The sequence below is a fragment of the Zalophus californianus genome, chromosome 1, assembly GCF_009762305.2.
Source record: "Zalophus californianus isolate mZalCal1 chromosome 1, mZalCal1.pri.v2, whole genome shotgun sequence".
Classification (NCBI taxonomy): Eukaryota; Metazoa; Chordata; class Mammalia; order Carnivora; family Otariidae; genus Zalophus; species Zalophus californianus.
This window is the reverse complement of record NC_045595.1, coordinates 31210126-31228251: the sequence shown is the minus strand read 5'-3', so window position 1 is coordinate 31228251 and position 18126 is coordinate 31210126. Positions and strand designations below refer to the sequence as shown.

At 38.8% G+C, this 18126-nt stretch overlaps 1 protein-coding gene across 3 annotated transcripts in view; it reads right to left on the bottom strand.

The window, feature by feature from the left end:
- Positions 1-18126, bottom strand: part of SYNPR (synaptoporin) — a 308866-nt gene that overhangs the window by 43492 nt on the left and 247248 nt on the right. For all 3 annotated transcript variants that reach the window (XM_027586730.2, XM_027586731.2, XM_027586732.2), the window contains one exon: positions 3998-4196. In XM_027586730.2, the coding sequence (XP_027442531.1) occupies positions 3998-4196 (199 nt within the window). The remainder of the gene's footprint in view (positions 1-3997; positions 4197-18126) is intronic.

Genomic DNA, 18126 nt, shown 5'->3' with positions numbered 1-18126 from the left:
TAGGAATCAGTCCTGGTAATCTCTGATTTATAATACCCATTGATCCTGGGCATTTTTAAAGCTTGTTTTCTATAATTGACGTCTTCCATGTGCAACAGAAATAAACAGCCGCACAAGCAGAACCCTGAGTTCTTCTAGCATCATAGATTTATGGCAGTCATTCCAGGACTCCAAATAGATTCTGAAGGCAAATAAAAAACGTCGATGGCATCAAATGAGCAGAAAAGTCTAGGGGTTATAAGGTTTGGTTTCTCTATATCCAGAGTAAGACAATATAGGAGCCGTCCAGGTGTATAGACCAACTGGTCTTACCCACCCCTACCTTTCTAATTTCGTAGCACATGACCTACCAGGAATTACGACCCTCTTGCATGGTGGTTATGAATTTGGGCCCTGGAGTTGGAGACCTGGTTTCAAATTCTCTACCCTCTGACTATTAGTGATGTGACCTGGGAGGGTCAGATAACCTCTCTGAGCCTACCTTTCCTCATCTTCACATGTGAATAATAACACAAGCTAGGGTTGTTATGACTGTTAGCTTTACGCACAGTAGATAATCAATACCAGTAGATATTACTGTTGTTCTTATTACCAACATTGTTACCAACCTCATCCCTTTCCTACAGGTTAATCTTATCTATGCATGTCATGTCCTAGAGGATTATAGAACAAGATGGGAAATTGTTAATTTCTAGATGTGAACCAGCTTAAAAGGATACCTGACTTCTTTAAATTGCTTGAATTAGTTCATATCAGCATAATATGGTAACTTTGTTGTTTCATACTAAAAATTCTACATGGAAAATTACAGAATGAAGGAAAAAAATGTGTGTTTTGTTAAAAACAAAGCAACAACAAAAAAGAATAGATGGTAACAAGAACTGAGGTGACCAAGTAATAATCAGTAGCCATCTTTCTGAATAAATAGGTTTGACTTAAAATAGGTACCATTATTGTTTAGATAGCATTTGGGAGTTTTTCTAGGTTTCAATCATCTTCTTGAGATCTTGCTCACAGTGTGGATTTTCTGTATGCTAACTAATCACTGAGGGTGTGTATAATAGCCCACTCTTCATCCCCCAATTGTGCCCTCATCATGGTGGGGTCAGAATTGATATGGTTTGCCACTTGCGGTTGTAATGGCATCCTGTGGATCCTGCACAGCCATTCTGACTCTGTGACTCTTAGGACTCAGGCTCATTTTTAAATTAACTTTCATCTGCTAAATAATGAGCACATCAGTTTTTTAATATCACAGAAGTTTCATCTAGGAGCCTTTCCTTTTTCATTACTAGAATTATCTCCTCTGCCCCTCCCCTTCTCCCACAGTGTAATAAAACAGAACCTACCCAGTGTAGTACACAATTCAGGATTTCATTATATCCTGCTTGATGGGAGAGACTATTTACACAGAGATGAAGTAGCATGCCTTCACAAGATTATTTCATATGAGGAGAATGTAGTTTTATATAACAAAATAGATCTTTTTCCACTTTGTGAGCAAACTAGCTGAGTCAACTTCTTCTCTCAGGAAGTCAGGAGATTTCCTCAGACTTTAGAATTCTGTAACTGTGTCTACACGTACCCAGGAATGGATGTTGGTTCTGTGGTACATATATAGCAATCTCTTTTGTGTATCTATCTGCACATCATGAGAGGGTTAAGCCCAAGTTAGGTGACTCTCTTAAATGTATTTTAAAACCATTAAGACTATTAGCTCCAATTTGGGAGGAAAAAAAAAAGACACCTGTCCAAAAATGCAAGTTCATTACTCTTCTTTTTCGAAGAAAACATATTAAAGTGCTACAAATTTGATTTTTGGGGTCCTTTCATACTTAATCACAAAGCTTTGCAAACAGGGATTTCTTCCGGTTACCCTTCAAAATGTGTTTATTTTAAAGTTCAGGTCTCCATAATATATTGACTAGGTTATATATCTATAAAATTTATTTTACTCCCTAAAAGAATTTTGAAAAATTATGTTCTTATTTGCATAAAGTTGACATCTAATTTTGTTTTTATTAAAAATCTAAATAGTTCAAAGAACATTGTTTCTGGCATACATATTGATATTTTTAAAACATATCCTCTGTATCCATTTTTAAATGAATCCCGTGGAGTCGTTATTTGATACTCTCTATCTTCCATTAAAAAAAAATAATGAAAAGGTTCCTCTTTAGCAGTTGGAAATTTTACATGTTCCTTTTGTTCTCTACGAATTTGTATTTCCATTGTACTTCCCTCACAGAATTATAGTGTAATATAATATTTTTTATACTGGAAAGCATTTTATTGGTCACACTATTATATTTCTTTGCAACACAAATATGTACATAAGTTTAAATAACTTTTGGCCCACGACTCTAATGCTTTAAGTGCCAAAAATTTATTTGGGGTTGGGTGATATTTTTAATAAATATTATTAATGCACAATTGTCCCAAACAACATAAACGTATTATATATTTTGATAATTATTAAATTAAAAAAATAAAAATTTTATTAGAAATATCTGGGGCTATTTTTTCTACAATTAGTTTGCATACTTTTTGGGGGAAACAAATATTATTTATTTCTAGAATGGGCCATGATTCAGCATAAATTCTCTTCCCATTTTTCATCTTATTGACGTGTTGAGAAACCCTGCTCGTATAAATGAGTATATGAGAACAGATGTTTATTATAGCAATGTCATGAATTTCTTTGAATTTCTTCTGAGTTATATGTTCTGATCACATAGTGATCTGTCATCAAAAAGTATTTTTTAATGGTCTATCAGCTGATGAGATTAAGACTTTCAATTTTATTGAAATAAAAAAATTGGGAATCTCCTTATATGCAAAAGAATACATTACCCAGGCATTAGAATCACTCACTTTTGTCAACACCAACACCAATATTTCAAATGGTCCCTTTTTAATTAGCACCTGAAAGGTTTTGCCTCCTAGCAATGTACTGTGTGGTGATATTTGGGATGGAAAAGAAGGATGATTTTCTTTTATAAAATGGGAGTAGGTAATTAAGAAAGAAGACAGCCCAGTATTTTCACATGCAGAGCATTCTCAGATAAATTTTAGGCAAGTGTACATGTGAAGGTTGAGAAATTTAAAATTTATTTCCTTAAAAATTACCCACACCCCTTGGGGCGTCTGGGTGGCTCAGTCCTTAAGCATTTGCCTTCAGCTCAGTCATGATCCTGGGGTCCTGGGTTCGAGCCCCGCATCGGGCTCCCTGCTCAATGGGAAGCCTGCTTCTCCCTCTCCCACTCCCCCTGCTTGTGTTCCCTCTCTCGCTGTCTTTCTCTCTGTCAAATAAATAAATAAAAATCTTTAAAAAAAAACTTACCCACACCCCTGTGCCCCTCTGATAGTTGTGCCCCTGTAGGGGTGTGTGTGTGTGTGTGTGTGTGTGTGTGTGTGTGTGTGTGTCCCCATCGGGATATTCTGGGCTATACTGGTTTCATCCGTGTGAGTCCTTGGACCAGTGTACAAGGAAAAAAAAAAGTGGGAGGAGGGTCAGTGGTGGAAAGAGAGAGAGATTGAGAGAGACTGGTTGGGGTGGTGGTGGGGGAGCTCAGAGATGGAAACCTCTATGCCCAGTCTATCATATACTAACTGAAGAATGCATTTCGAATATGTGTAAGTCACACTCTCTACATAACCAGTGAGAAAAATGGTTGACTGGCTCCATAATGCTGGAATCATAAATAAATCTGCAGTAAGCCTCACTTGTCTTCCCTTGATCTCATGAGATTTCCAACCATTTATTTCAGAAGGGTTTCTAGCAAATCTCCTAATACTTTCCCAATTCAGGGGCACAAAAGAATGGCAGACATCATGCTTCTCTTTCGGATCCAAGAGATGTGGATAAAAAAGAATGTGATTAAAAAAAAAGGAAAACAAACCAAAAACCTGCCCCGAGGGCTTCCAAAACCATTCAAGCCATGGGAAAGAAATCCGAGGGGACAGAAAGAGTTATTTCAAGAAGAGAGCCACTTACGATGAGTGGGCCCCGGTTGTTCTCCCGATACTTATTCTGGAAGAAAATGTAAACGACGGTGGCAGCCAGGGAGTAGAGGAAGGCGAAGACAGCGACCGTGACGAAGAACTCGGCGGAAGATGAGGAGTCACCAGTCAGAGCCAGCTTCTGCCGCTCCTTCCCCTCGCAGGTGGGCACCTCAAAGGTCACCTGATGCAACCTAAAGCGCCAGAGGGAAGGAGACTCTTTACAATGCAAAGGAAACCAAGCGAGGGGCCCTGCACAGACATGTTCTAAAGCAAAGCAGGGGTGACTGGGGAGTTTTATGGCATGCTTCTGTGACAGGTTCATTAAAGAAATTACAGAGGTTACCGCTGGAAACGTGGAAGTAAATATTGCAGGGAAACATTCCACTGGGTTTCCCAGTAGCTAGTCACTGGAACAGAGGGAGGAGGGGAGGGAGAGAGAACCTGAAATGTCAGTAAGTTAAACTATCTGACATCCTCCTGCCCAAATTCCTCAGTGCTTTCTCACTGTGCTTGGACTCAAACCCCTAACTCCTTAACATGACCCACCAGGTCTTACATCAGGTCCTTATGGCTCAGTCCTGGCTTATGGTCATTTCATTGACTGTTCTCTTTTCCTCAGTCTGTCCCCTGGCATTTTCCATAGGCTGGCTCCTTGTTGGTATTCTAAAGTCATCTCATGGGAGAGCCTTTTCCTGACTATTAATCTAAAATAACTCCTTTCCCATAGACATTTCCTATCCCACTGCCCTGGTTAACATCATTCATAGCACTCATCAATAGCACACTATCTTCATGATGTTCTTAATTACTTCATGGAAAAGGCATGATGACCCCATCTTTTCACGAAGATTTCCATGATGATGGCATCTTGATTTTCTTCTTCTCTGTGTATCCTGAATGCCTGACACTTGTTAGGCACTTAGTACACAGGACTTGGATAAACGAATGAACATTCTTGATTCTGTAAGGTGACAGATCGATACTAATTTGGTTGAACTTTAGAACTTCTATTTTAGAGAGTAAGTTCTATCAGGAAAGCATTCAGGCTTAATATATTACCTAACAGAGAAAAATAAGATTTTGGGGATAATACTTTCTGCTCAATAAATGACATCTAAGGAAATATGTTATATCCAGCATAGTAGCTCATGTTGTGAACTAGGTGGTAAACTATAATTTAATATAGGAGCCAAAGTTCTGCTTCATAAGAAATGACTAAATTATTCCTTGAGTATTAGGAAGGCACGTAATAGCAATAGCAGTGATATCAGCAAAGTACCACTTGGAAAATTATCTATGAAAGCAACAATAATGATAAAGCCATTGATGAACCTGTAATTTCCCAATTAATACTAGAAAGTATTTTTCTTACTAAGCAAAACTGATCTCTTTAAAACAGATTTGTTGTGTACATAATCTTATACTTTATATAATAATATAATGGTAAGATAGTAATAACAATAGCTTTTTTCCTGAAAATTTTATTTATTTATTTGAGAGAGAGAGAGTGAGCCAAGGGAGAGGCAGAGGGAGAGACTCTTCAAGCAGACTTCGCACTGAGCACAGAGTCCGATGTGGGGCTTGATCTCACAACCCATGAGATCGTGACCTGAGCCAAAACCAAGAGTCAGATGCTCAACCAACTAAGCCACTCAGGCACCCCAACATTGGAGCATTTCTTGTGTGCCAGATATTGTGTTTTATACTCATTATTTAATTGAATGCCCATGGCAATTCTATGACATAGGCACTTTATTGCCCCCCTCCCCCTTTACAGAATAAGAAATGGTCTTAGAAAGATTAAGTAATTTGTCCTAAGCCACATAGATAGTAAATTGGGCAGGGATTTAAACTGGTATCTGACTCCAGAGCTTGCGTTTTTAACTTCTACATTAACCTGTTTCTGTCAAGTGATGAGAATATTAAGTAGGATGAAGAGTTTTTCCAAGTGAAGCTCATGGGCCCACTAGCATTGCAATCACTAGAGGACTTGTTAAAAACATACATTCCAGGGCCTTGTCCTAGACCTACTCAACCAGAATCTCTAGGGACGTAGCTTCATTGACAACCAGTGCAGGGAAGTCCCGTCCCCCTGAGTTCCTTATTTCTCAGAAACCCAGTCTTTTTTATTTATTGCTTGACTTAAGAGAGAGCTATTTACACAATCTACTTGATTTTGCTTGTATATACCGAGGCTCCTCCTGTTTCTTATCAACCAGAAAGGTGTATGGTTTGGTACAATTCAGGAAAATAGAAGCATTCGTCACGGGTACATTGTAGAGTTCCTTTCCTCCCCTTGCAAGAGATATTAAAATGTTTCCCAATGGTTTGGTTTGTAGGAATGTTGAAAAATGAAACAGCTTTAAAGGTAATCATGCCAATTATTCTCATACAGGTGATTTTCAGATAATGTACACCTTTTTCTCAGTATTTTGTAATATGTCATTATTCCACAAATTTTTAGCAAGCAGCTAGTAGTTCATACAATGGTGAGATGCTGGGGTAGAGTAAGGAGTCTAGGATGGGCCCTGCCCATGTGGAACTTCAAGTGTAGAGGGAAAAGATTAGGTTTTCTGAGAGGAGCCCGAGGCCAGTCTGGGGTGGGGTGGTCAAGGTAAGATTCCCTGTGGAAGTGACTCTTAAGCTGCAGCTTGAAAAATGGGTAGAAATTATCCAAATCGAAAGTTAAGAATGAAAACACAATGAAATATAACTATATATCCACTAGGCTATAATCAAAAAGAGTATAAGACTGGAATAACAAGTGTTGGTAAGATTGGGTAAGAACAAGATAAAATTGGAATACAAGTTCTAATTAGACAGATTGGGACTTCTGTATATTGCTGATGGAAATGTAAAATGGTGCAGCCACTTTGGAAAAGCAGTCTGGCAGTTTTTCAAATGGTTAAACATAGAGTTAGCATATGATCCAGCAATTCCACTTCTAGATACATACTCAAGAAAAATGGTAACATTTGTCTGCACAAAAACTTGTATAGGAATGCTCATAACAGCACTAGTCATAATAGCCAAAAAGTGAAAACTCAAATGTCTATCAACTGATAAATGGATAGATAAAATGTGGTGCATCCACACAATGGAATATTATCTATCCGTGGGAAAGAATGAAGTGTTGATGCACGCTACAACACGGACGAACCTTGAGAACCTTCTGCTAAGTGGAAGAAGTCAGTCACAAAGGACCACACATTGTAGGATTCCATTTGTATGAAATGTTCAGAAAAGGCCAAACTATGGAGACAAACAACAGGCTGGCCTTTGCCTAGGGCTGGGGCTGGTAGTGATAGGAATAGGAGAATTGGGGATGATGGCTAAGTGATGCAGGATTTCTTTTTTGGGCAATGAAAATGCTCTAGAATTGACTGTGGTGACTGACGCACAACTCTGTGAATATACTGAAAACCATCAAGGTGTATATTTTAAGTGAATGAATTGTATAGTATGTGGATTATATCTCAATAAAGCTGTTAAAAAATAGGTAAGAAAGAGCATGTACCAAGATCCTGCACAGGCCAGGAGCACCGCACATGAGAAGAGATGAAATATGTCTGGGAAAATTGGAACATGGTAGGAAAAGAGAATGAATGGTTTCAGATGAGATGAAGAAGTCCTCAGGGGCCCTCACTGTGGGGTATTGCCGGCCAGGTTACAAATTTGGGTCTTTATCTTAAGATGAAGTTTGGAAAGATTTTCTTAGCGTAAACAACATATAAAACAAAAATAGCAGGCAGGGCCATGTCACCTGCTGCAACTATTTAGAGATATGCAGACTTGCTCTCCAGATGCCAGGATCAGTGGTGCTTCCAAAACCCCAGTTCCCTCAGCTGACACGCACAGACTGGGTCTGCAGTCTTTGGGCACGGTGGGGGCAGCGGGGAGTGGGAGAATAAAAGAATTGGGTGGGTTTCGTTTTTTTTTTTTTTCTATGCAATCGGCTGACTATCAACACTTCCCCTATCCCTAATTTATTATGTTGATTTACAGTAAATGTTAATTGTGGTTATCTGTACAAGGCACACATACACAAAAATCACTAACAAATCTGCTTATTAATGCCAGTGATTTACAGCTTGGTATTTTGCCCACCAGTCACACTGGGATGAAATCAAGAGAAAGAGGGGGAAATGGAAGTGAGTTCCAAGCTAATGCCTATTCTGTGGAAGGGAGTAGGGATCATTTATAAAGAAAGAGCATGTCAGCTCAAAATAGTCTGAGTATAATAATTCATATCACTGAACATTTTTAAGGCTGTATGATAATATGTATTACTAAACACATATTTTAACGGAGAGGTTCTTTTAAAGCATCAGATACATATACATGCATAAATATGTATGGTTTGTTTTGGAGGGAGAGATTTTTTATAGTCAGCATGCGTTTAGCAGCTATAATAATTTTGGAAGCAAATATCATTCATTTAGAACCTAGACAAGGAAAAAACTGTTCTGTACAGATAGAGCATGTTGGTTGACAGAATCTGGAAGGCAGTGGGGCCACCTCTGATCTTGTGAGGAACTCTTCAGGGAGCAATTGCTGAGCCTGCAAAAGGGACCAAATGCAATTCTGTTGATTTTAAATGTATAATTCCCTTCTGGGTTGGCCTGACTCAATCAAGCGGTAATTGAATTTCATTGGATCTTACTGCATTGTGTCTACCAAAGAAAAGCCTCCAGGTTAGAGTAGATGTAAAAAAAAAAATTGCTAATGCATAAACAGTCTTTTAAACATTTTACTGCTGCTTCAATGACATTAAAAGGGACTGCTGGGCACCCGCACTTTTAAGTTCTGTTTGTGAGGCCTGGGAAGATATTAAGCAAGTTGGCATTGCTTTATTAATAAAAATGTTTATGATAACAAGCATTGACATTTTTCAATCTCCAGACATTGTGCTAGTTTCTTCACAGACCGGTTTCTTACCTAATGCTCATAACACCTTTCTTAGGTAGGTGCTATTTCTAGGACCATTATACAGATGGGGAGACTGAGGCTTGGAGTGCGCAGTGAGCTTGCCTGAGGTCATGTGGCTAGTGGAGGGCAGGGACGAGTGTTGAATGCAAGCAGATTAGGTGGAGCCTACACTAGTAACTATTGTACATTTCTGTCGCTCTGCTTCAGAAGTTACAGCATCAAATTTTCAGCTGAATGTCTGAATAAAAATGACCAAGCCATCTAACCTAATGGTGTGCAGATGGCTTATCCTGAATAGAATTTCAAACCAACATTCCTTGTGTTTCTACCTTGAAGTGTGTGAATCTGGCATTGTACAAGGCACCCAGCAATAAGAGTTGAATCCCTGCAAGCCAGTCAAGAGGAAGCCATTAAAAGCTTCCCATTTTCCAAATTTTTGACCTGGGTTATTCTAACATTTGCCTCAGAAGCAAGGAGAGGGCAAATGAACCTGCATGCATCATGTACTGAAATTGTGATCGTTGTAGTGCCTGTGGTTCTTTATACAAAGGGAGATATTTAGAACAGGAAGGCACAGACTCACGCTTAGGTAACACTGTACCATTATGGGCATCTGGTAATAAGACTTTTGAAGTTATTGACAGTATCTTTCATCTACTGTGGAAGAAAACAGGACTAAAGTTCCTAACAGAGCATCTGGGGGTGGCTCAGGGAGAGACAATAATGACATGTCCCAATGGTGGCAATCTCCCAGGAGCAAATGTAGGAAGCATTAAGGATGTTGGGGAGCAAACTGCTGTCACTGAATTTCTCATAGCCAGAATTAAAGTGGCCAAGGGAAGATCAGAGGGCAACTGGCAAATTGTGGTGCTAAGCATGTTTCTCTCTACTTGATCATTTTCTACAGCCCCTGTTTCAATCCTTTTATCAGTTGATAGAGACTTTAATCCTCTTGCTCCTTTTTTTTTCTCTCTTCCCCATATGAAGTATTGGCATTTGTCTGGTTTTAGATTGACTTTTCTTTTCCTAGCCATATGTGTCTGTATAATAAATGTGTTTATGTGTGCATGTATGCACTCACACACACCTCTACTTGCTCAGCCTATATGATTCACAGCATAAATCATGATAAAATCCTGGGAGTTTAGCAACACGTTCACACACTACATCTCATTTTTTCTCCCCAGAAAACTTCCCCATTCTATAGATGAGGAAGTTGGAGCTCAGTTATCTTGAAAGAATCATCAAAGATCACCCACTTGGCATAGAGGAGAGGCAAACTTGGAAAACATCTCTGAGTTGTTTCTTTTTTTTTTTTTTTTTACTTATGCAAATACCATCTCTTAGGTTTCCAAACTACTGAATTCTCCATTATGCTCAAGTCTTGCTGTCACTCAAGAGGGATGTGTTGAGCTCCATGGGCCAGTCACTGGAAAAGCTAAGCGATGAGTCATGAGGAATGGGAATGGAGATTTTCTAGGAGGTTGAAAAGGACAAGCCCTTTGGTCTCTCATGTCCCTGGTTTCCCACCGTACCTGAAACAGGGCATGTGGTGATGCTATATAAGAGACTGAGGACAATTCTACTACTACTGGATGGCAATCCCCAATGACGGTTATTAGTAGGCCAGGCACCATGCCAAATGCTTTCATGTTTTATCTCACTTGGACCTTCAAACTTGATGAAGTACATACTATTTCTCTTATTTTAGGAGTAAGGAGAGTGGGGAGAAGAGAGGTTAAGTGACTTGTTGAAGTAAGGGCCTTGGAACAGAGTCTATCTGACCTTAAAGCTCTTCCTCTTAAGCTCTCCTATGAAAAAATATAGTGCTACTAATGTTTATTTTATCCACCACATATCTCCTGACTTCTTACACCATTGCTGGCTTTTCTGATGGCCTTCCTGCGGCCAGCTCTCTCTCTTGCCACTTTCAGTTGTTTTTCAACAGAAGAACGGTGGGATGAATGTATGGGGTCTGGGAACTTTTGTCCCACTCCTCCCCTGGCTCATGGATGATCTCAAACTGGTTCGAAAGACTCGCATATTGATTAGAGCGAGGTTTTCCTTTATGCCACCAGCTCATCATGAGGCATATTTCTATACCATGGTCAAAATCTGGGGAAAATGACATCACAGGGCTGCAGGTATAGGATCTATTTGGGGTGGAAAGGGCAGAAGATGGGGACTGGGAACACTCTTGGGAAATATGCCCACTGCAGTGAGAACTGAGAGAAGGTCCCAGTATGTGGACTTAGGTTGCTCAAGTCGGAAAGAAGTTTGACGTCTTCAGCTTGCAAAGGAGAAGGGGGAGAGTTTGTCCGAGATGTAGGACTCGCTGACCAGAAGTGTCAGTATATGCAGGATGCCTCTGTTAACTAAAAGGATCATTACTAGACACTATCCAACATCAAAACCAGCAGAAATATAAAACAATCCAGTTCACAAACATCCTAAGAGTGTCTCAGGGATTCTAGTGATGCTGTTTGTTCCTAGAAAGGTCAGTGGACATGCATCCTGTCTGCTAAGACCTAAGAGCTGATCCCCAGCTTCCTTATCTTCAGGTAAATGGCATTTTTAGGCAGTCAGCATCATTTTCCAGACATCTTTGTCCTAACCTTAGTTGAATCAAGAGCAGCTTTATCTCTTGCAACAACAGCATATGTTCACTAAAAATGTTTTCTTAAAAGATAAAAACAAAGTGAAAGACAAAATGCTGTACTTCTGCTCTTAAACACAATAAGGGCATTTCTCCTTGAGGTGATTATGTATTAAATGTATTAAAGCTTATTGTCTCCATAGGAGGAACTTTCCATTACTTTCTGTGCTCTCCACTTTATCATTAGAGAAGATAATTTTTTGAAGGAGAGCAATAATAAATACTGAGCAGAGGGAACTGAACTAGACACTGGAAGATGCAATCAAGGTTACTGCAAACAATACATTTTTCTACACAATTTTATTGTGCTTGCACACACAAGGACATGGCTGGAAAGTGACTGCCCACTCTGTGCACCCTGTGGCTTTCATTTCCACAGGCCATAAAGAAACTTACCCAATTTATTGGAAGTGTATTATGCTAATAAGGATCTTTTCACATTTCATTCCCCTCCCCCCACAAGTTTGTGTTTATACCAACATTTCAAAATAAAAAGTTAGACTACAAGGTGATTAAAAAGAAATGGACTTGTAGAGGCCACGGCATGTCCTAGAGTGGGGCCCAGAGAAGGAAAACTCTGTAAAACCCATTATAATGGCTTGCAAAGAGGCACAGCCATTATCATGAAGCCATGACTTATTAATTTTAGTTTCTTCAAATAGAATTTGAGTCATAGAGAACTTAGACTGCCTCTACATTGTCAAATTAAAATAGATAATGAGGTCATTATCTGTATATTGCAGAGAAAATCCTTTTTTTCCTATCTTGTTTGTCTTCCCTGAACTGTGGAACGGGACTCAAGTGAATTATGAAACAAAAATCGTCAGAAGAGTTTTCTTTTTAAAACTTGAATATCTAGATAACTGCCTATCTGTCCATTTTATTATTTGATTAGTATAGAAATGTTTCATGAATAAGCAATGTAAACAATTTGACTAAAAGCTAATTATTAATAAACATAGCATGGGAGAGGGCAGCAGAAGTCTGTCTGATCTTGCTTTTTGTTTAAATTTAGGTCGAATTGATTTGATTCATTAATTCAGTCAAAATATGCTATTTAAAAAATGTAGCCAATATAGACATGTTTATAGGAAGAAAATGTAAGTTTCTTCATAATTCCATCCTCAGTATTAACAACTTTCAAAAATGAAAATCAAACAGGGTTTTTAACCTGCTGTTTATTACTTAATAGTATGACTAATACATACCTTTTTTAAAAAAAGGTCTACCTTATTCTTTTTAACAGTCATATAATATATGCGCAAGATAGACAAATTACAGTGCCAGAATGCTCTACATATTTACATTGCAGTTTTACAATAATTTTTTAAATGGTCCCCCACAGGTGGACGTTTTGATTGTTTCCAATCTTTAAGTGTTAAAACAATGCCTTGAACATGTGTTTTTGGATATTTGTACAATAACTTTCTTTGGATAAATTTCTATAAGCAGAAGTGCTGGGTAAAGGAGTATATTAGTCAGGGTTCTCTAGAGAAACAGAAATAAGATATATATTTTAATGAATATAAGGAATTTATTTTAAAGGATTGGCTCATATGATTGTAGGTGCCGGCAAGTCTAAAATGCATAGGGCAAGCTTGTAGGCAAAGGAGTCAGGCAAGAGCTGATGCTACAGTCCTGAGTCCAAAGCCAAGAAAACCAGAGTTTCTGCATTGCTGTCTGGAGATAGAATTCCTTCTTTTACAGGAGACCTCAGTCTTTCCTTGTCAGACCTTCATCTAATTGGATGGGATCACTCATATCCTGGAAATACTGCTTTATTTAAAGTCAACTGATTGTAAATGTCAATCACATCTTTAAAAACACCATTATAGCAACATCTAGACTAGTGTTTGGTCAAAAAACCTGCCACCATAGTCTAGCTAAGTAATTACATAAAGTTAACCATCACAACAACCAATAAAATGTGGTACATCCATACAGTAGAATAGTACTTAGCAACAAAAAGGAATGGAATATTGATACATAAAACATAGGTAAATCTCAAGATAATTATGCTGAGTAAAAAAAAAAAGCCAGATTAAAAAAAATAATTACTACAAAATCCAATTCATAGAAAGTCTAAAAAGATGCAACTATTCTTTAGTGATATTAAGCAGATGGATGTTGCCTTGAGATGGGAAGAGAGGCAGGAAGGAGGAATCATCAAGGGGTAGGAGAAAATTTGTGGGCAGTAGATATGTTTATTATTTTGATTGTGGTGATGGTTATACAGGTATAGATATTTGTCAAAGCTTACCAAATTGTGCGCTTTAGATACGTACAATTATACCTCAATAAATATTTGTTAATACTTTAAAAAAATTAACATCACAAGGGGTATGTATTATTTTAAGGACTTTGATAAGTATTGCCCAAAGCCCCTGCTGAAATGTTGTAGGAATTTGCATTCCCTTGAAGAATGTACTAGGGTTGTCCCTTTTGCTTACTGTTTCTCCCTTTAAAAAAGCTTTTATTATAGAAAATTTCAAACCTACATGAAGTACAGACTATCATACCATCACCTCCCATGTTTCTGTTCCCCATGATCAACTGTCACCAAATCATGGCCAATCTTTCTTCATGTCAACTACCACCAGGTGCCTCCGACCACCACCCGTCTACCACCAATAGGTTATTTGGAAATGAATTCCCGACATCATATAATTTCTTCTGTAAATATTCAGTATGCATTTTTAAAAGATCAGAATTCTTAAAAACATAACCACAACACTACTAAATTCACACCTTAAAAATAGTTAATTCTTTATATCATCAATTATCTGTCCAATGTTCAAATTGTCTCACATGTTTTTAAGTTGGTTTATTTGAATTATTTGCATTGGGCTCCCTGCTCAGTCGGGAGCCTGCTTCTCCCTCTACCTGCTGCTCCCCCTGCTTGTGCTCTCTAAATAAGATCTTTAAAAAAAAAAATACTTGAATCAGGGCCCAGAGAAGTTAGTACATTGTGTTTGGTTGATATGTTCCTCCGGTCTCTTTTATTTATTTATTTATTTGACAGAGAGAGGGAGAGAGACAGTGAGACTGGGAACACAAGCAGGGGCAGAGGCAGAGGGAGAAGCAGGTTTCCTGCGGAGCAGGCAGCCCAATGCGGGGCTCGATCCCAGGACCCTGGGATCATGACCTGAGCCGAAGGCAGACGCTTAACAACTGAGCCACCCAGGCACCCCACTCTGGTCTCTTTTAACCTACAGACTCTTCTTTCCTCTTTTTTTCCCTTTCAATATGTGCAATATGAATATGCAGAAGGAATCAGGGCCTGTACAGCCCCCTCACTTCTGTTAAACATCAGATTCAAGGATAAGGCTGATGTTCCTATATGCTTTGCACCCGTTCCAGGTGGGAGATGAGGAGATAGAGAGGCATGTGAACAAAAACAGCGATTCCTAGCATTTTAGAGTTTTGGGATATGTACAACTTTCAGGAGAAATTCGGTACCAGAGGGAACTATCAATTTTTTATATAGCTAGATGAGGACATTCAAAACAAAAATTAAAATTGAGAACAGTAATTATCATTTATTACTATCAAAATTTCATAAAGTAAAAGCTATATGAGTACTCCGAAAGCAGAAGGGGAAACTTTCAGGATGAGAGCCAGTCATTTCAAATGGAACAGTTCCCAGAGTGTAGAGCCTGCAGAATAGAATCTGGGAACTATTAAAAGTGAGAGGACTTAGATTTTTGAGCTTATATATGCACCAATTTTCTGTGTGACCTTAAGTAAGACCATTCTCTGGGTCTCAGTGTTCTCATTTAAAATGAGTGGCTGATTGAAGGGTGTCTATGGATGTCTATGGATGAGCTTCAGGGGTTCAGGACAAACCTCAGATAGCTTCATAATCATAAAAACTCATCTATCTGGGTCATGTTTCATAACTTTATCATATTCTTAGTAGGTCTAACTTCAAAAAGGCTAAGATTTACTAAACTTGATGATTTTGGTGACCTAGTGGAAATTACATCTGAATTCTAAAGATTTTATTCTAGGCTATTTCATGGGTCTACATTTTGCCCGGCACAGATGGTCCTTCACTCTATCCATTGTTTATCTCATGGATAAACAATGGATAAACATTGTTTATCCATTGTACCTCATCTAATCTTATACCTGGGGGCAACGTGCAGAAGAATATTAGAATATTAGTCCATTCAATGAGATGTGACTTCCAATACACCTACAGCCCTAGCATACCTTCTATTTGTCTCCATTTGGGGCCCAGTGCAGCACCACTTTTTACTTATTTTTCCCCTGATTGGAAGGCAAGCTAAAGTAGCTCCACCAACTATTAGCTATGTGATCTTGGACAAATCTTGCACCCTTTTTGAGCCTCAGCTTTCTCATCACCTATTCCTCATAGGGGTTTTGTAAGGCTCAACTAAGATAATGGAATACATTGCATTTATTGTAGAGTTTGCACATATTTAGCAACTACAGTCACTATTCTTTGGTGTGCAAAGAGCTTCCAAAGTTCATAACTCAAGGTCTAAGTCTAATTACTAAAGTTGACTTTAAAAATCCAAAATGCTTTCAAAAAGTAGATTTCAAAGACCAGGAAACATGTCATGCTCTATAACTATTTTGCTTTGTCAAGAAGCCACCCTATCAAGTCGTTATTTGGTCATCTGTTGTCACATGCTGTCATTTCATTCTGTACATAATAACTGGCCTCGTTGAATGTTCAGGATAGGGAACCTAGCAGAACCACTGCTGGGTGGGAAATTCAATATATCTGCCAGATTATAATGAAATAAACAGTAATTGCTTATGCATATAGAACAAAATGCAATCTCCTTTAAACCACCAAAAAGCTATTGCCCTGTCAAGTGGCTATGGAACTGTACATTTCCAATTCTTCAGTTATTAATATCACCATAAATACACAAATCCTTTTTGGAAAAAAATGTCTAACACACAAGTCAACACTGTTCATTTTAGTTAACTAGAAACAGTTTATTTAACATATTTGTCAGCTCAGGATGGAAAAAGTGTCCTTTATTATCAGCAAATATAATGTCATCCATGTTTCTGGTGCTTTGCCAGCAACCAGGGGATTAATCACACTATTTTCAAGTTGCAGTTGGAACATGACAGGTAGGAATTCATTTTCTGCACCACAACCAGAAATCTTTTAAAAATATAAATCAGAGCATGTCACTCCCCTGCATAATATTCTCCTCCAGTGCTACCCCTTGTAATGGAAGCTATATTCAAACCCCTGACCAGGGCCCATAAGGACTGACATCACCTGGATCTCGCCCACTTGTTTGCTATCACCATGCAATCTTGCTTCTTTTTCTTCCTAGAGCACTTCCCCTACCCAAGTCCTTGGGCCTTTGAACTAATCTCAAATTGCCCACTGTCAGCTTCATCTCTTCATTCAGGTCTCAGCTCAAATGCAACCACCTCTGAGGGGCATCCCCTGACCACCTAATCTAAATAGGGTGTTCCTATTTAGATTAGGATTATTATCTAATCACACTATCCCATTTTACTGCGTTTATTTTTAGGATTATTTTAGGATTATTATCTATCACACTATCCCATTTTACTGCTTTTATTTATTTTATTGTTATGTTAGTCACCATACAGTACATCATTAGTTTTTGATGCAGTGTTCCATGATTCATTGTTTGCGTATAACACCCAGTGCTCCATGCAGTATGTGCCCTCCTTAATACCCATCACTCTTATCATCTAAATGGCTGAAGTTATCCTGCTTATTTGTGCCTCTCCTGCTAGAACATTAAGTAGCAGGAAGGCAAGGATCCTGTTTATTCTGTCTACCTCTCTATAACTGAATGCCAGGTTGTATCTGGTTCAGGGTAAATAGCACGTATTTGCTACATAAAGAACAAAGGGAGGGAGGGATAAAAAAGGATAGAGATAGGACAGATCTCATTAAAGTCTGAGACCAGATATTTGTCTGGAAGCTGATCCTGCTCCTACCTCATAGAATTGTAGAATGAGATGACTCAGCTGTTCTACTAGAGAAAGCAGGACTCAGAGAGGTGAAGGCACTTAATCAAAAGCACATAGTGAAAGAATCACAGCTTAAGCTTTCTGCTCCTAGATCAGTAGACCTTCTACTATCCTGCAATTCCAATGGGAAAGAGACTCTCCAGTGGCCCAGAGAGGTCATGTCTGGAGGTTGGAAGGGACATAGGATCTAGAAGTCAAAAATGGAAGCCAACTCACAGGTTTCTGGGGCCTGCTGGAGAAGCTCAACAGAGCCCTCCCCTCCAGACCTTCTCAGGTCTTTCTCATAGACCCTGTGGTCTAAGGCATGCCTGTGCAGCTGTGTGGTGGCTTTGCCCCATTGTCAGGACCAGGCTTCAGTATGATGCTTCTAGCTGATGCCTTATTCATTCATCCATCTTCCATAAGCACTGTGCTAGGGATGATGCATATCAGAGGAACCAGTATGGAGATGGTTTCTGCTCTCAGGGTGTTTGTTTTCATAAAAAGCACACAACTGAACAATCTGTTTCTATAAGTGGCAATGAGGGTTAAGA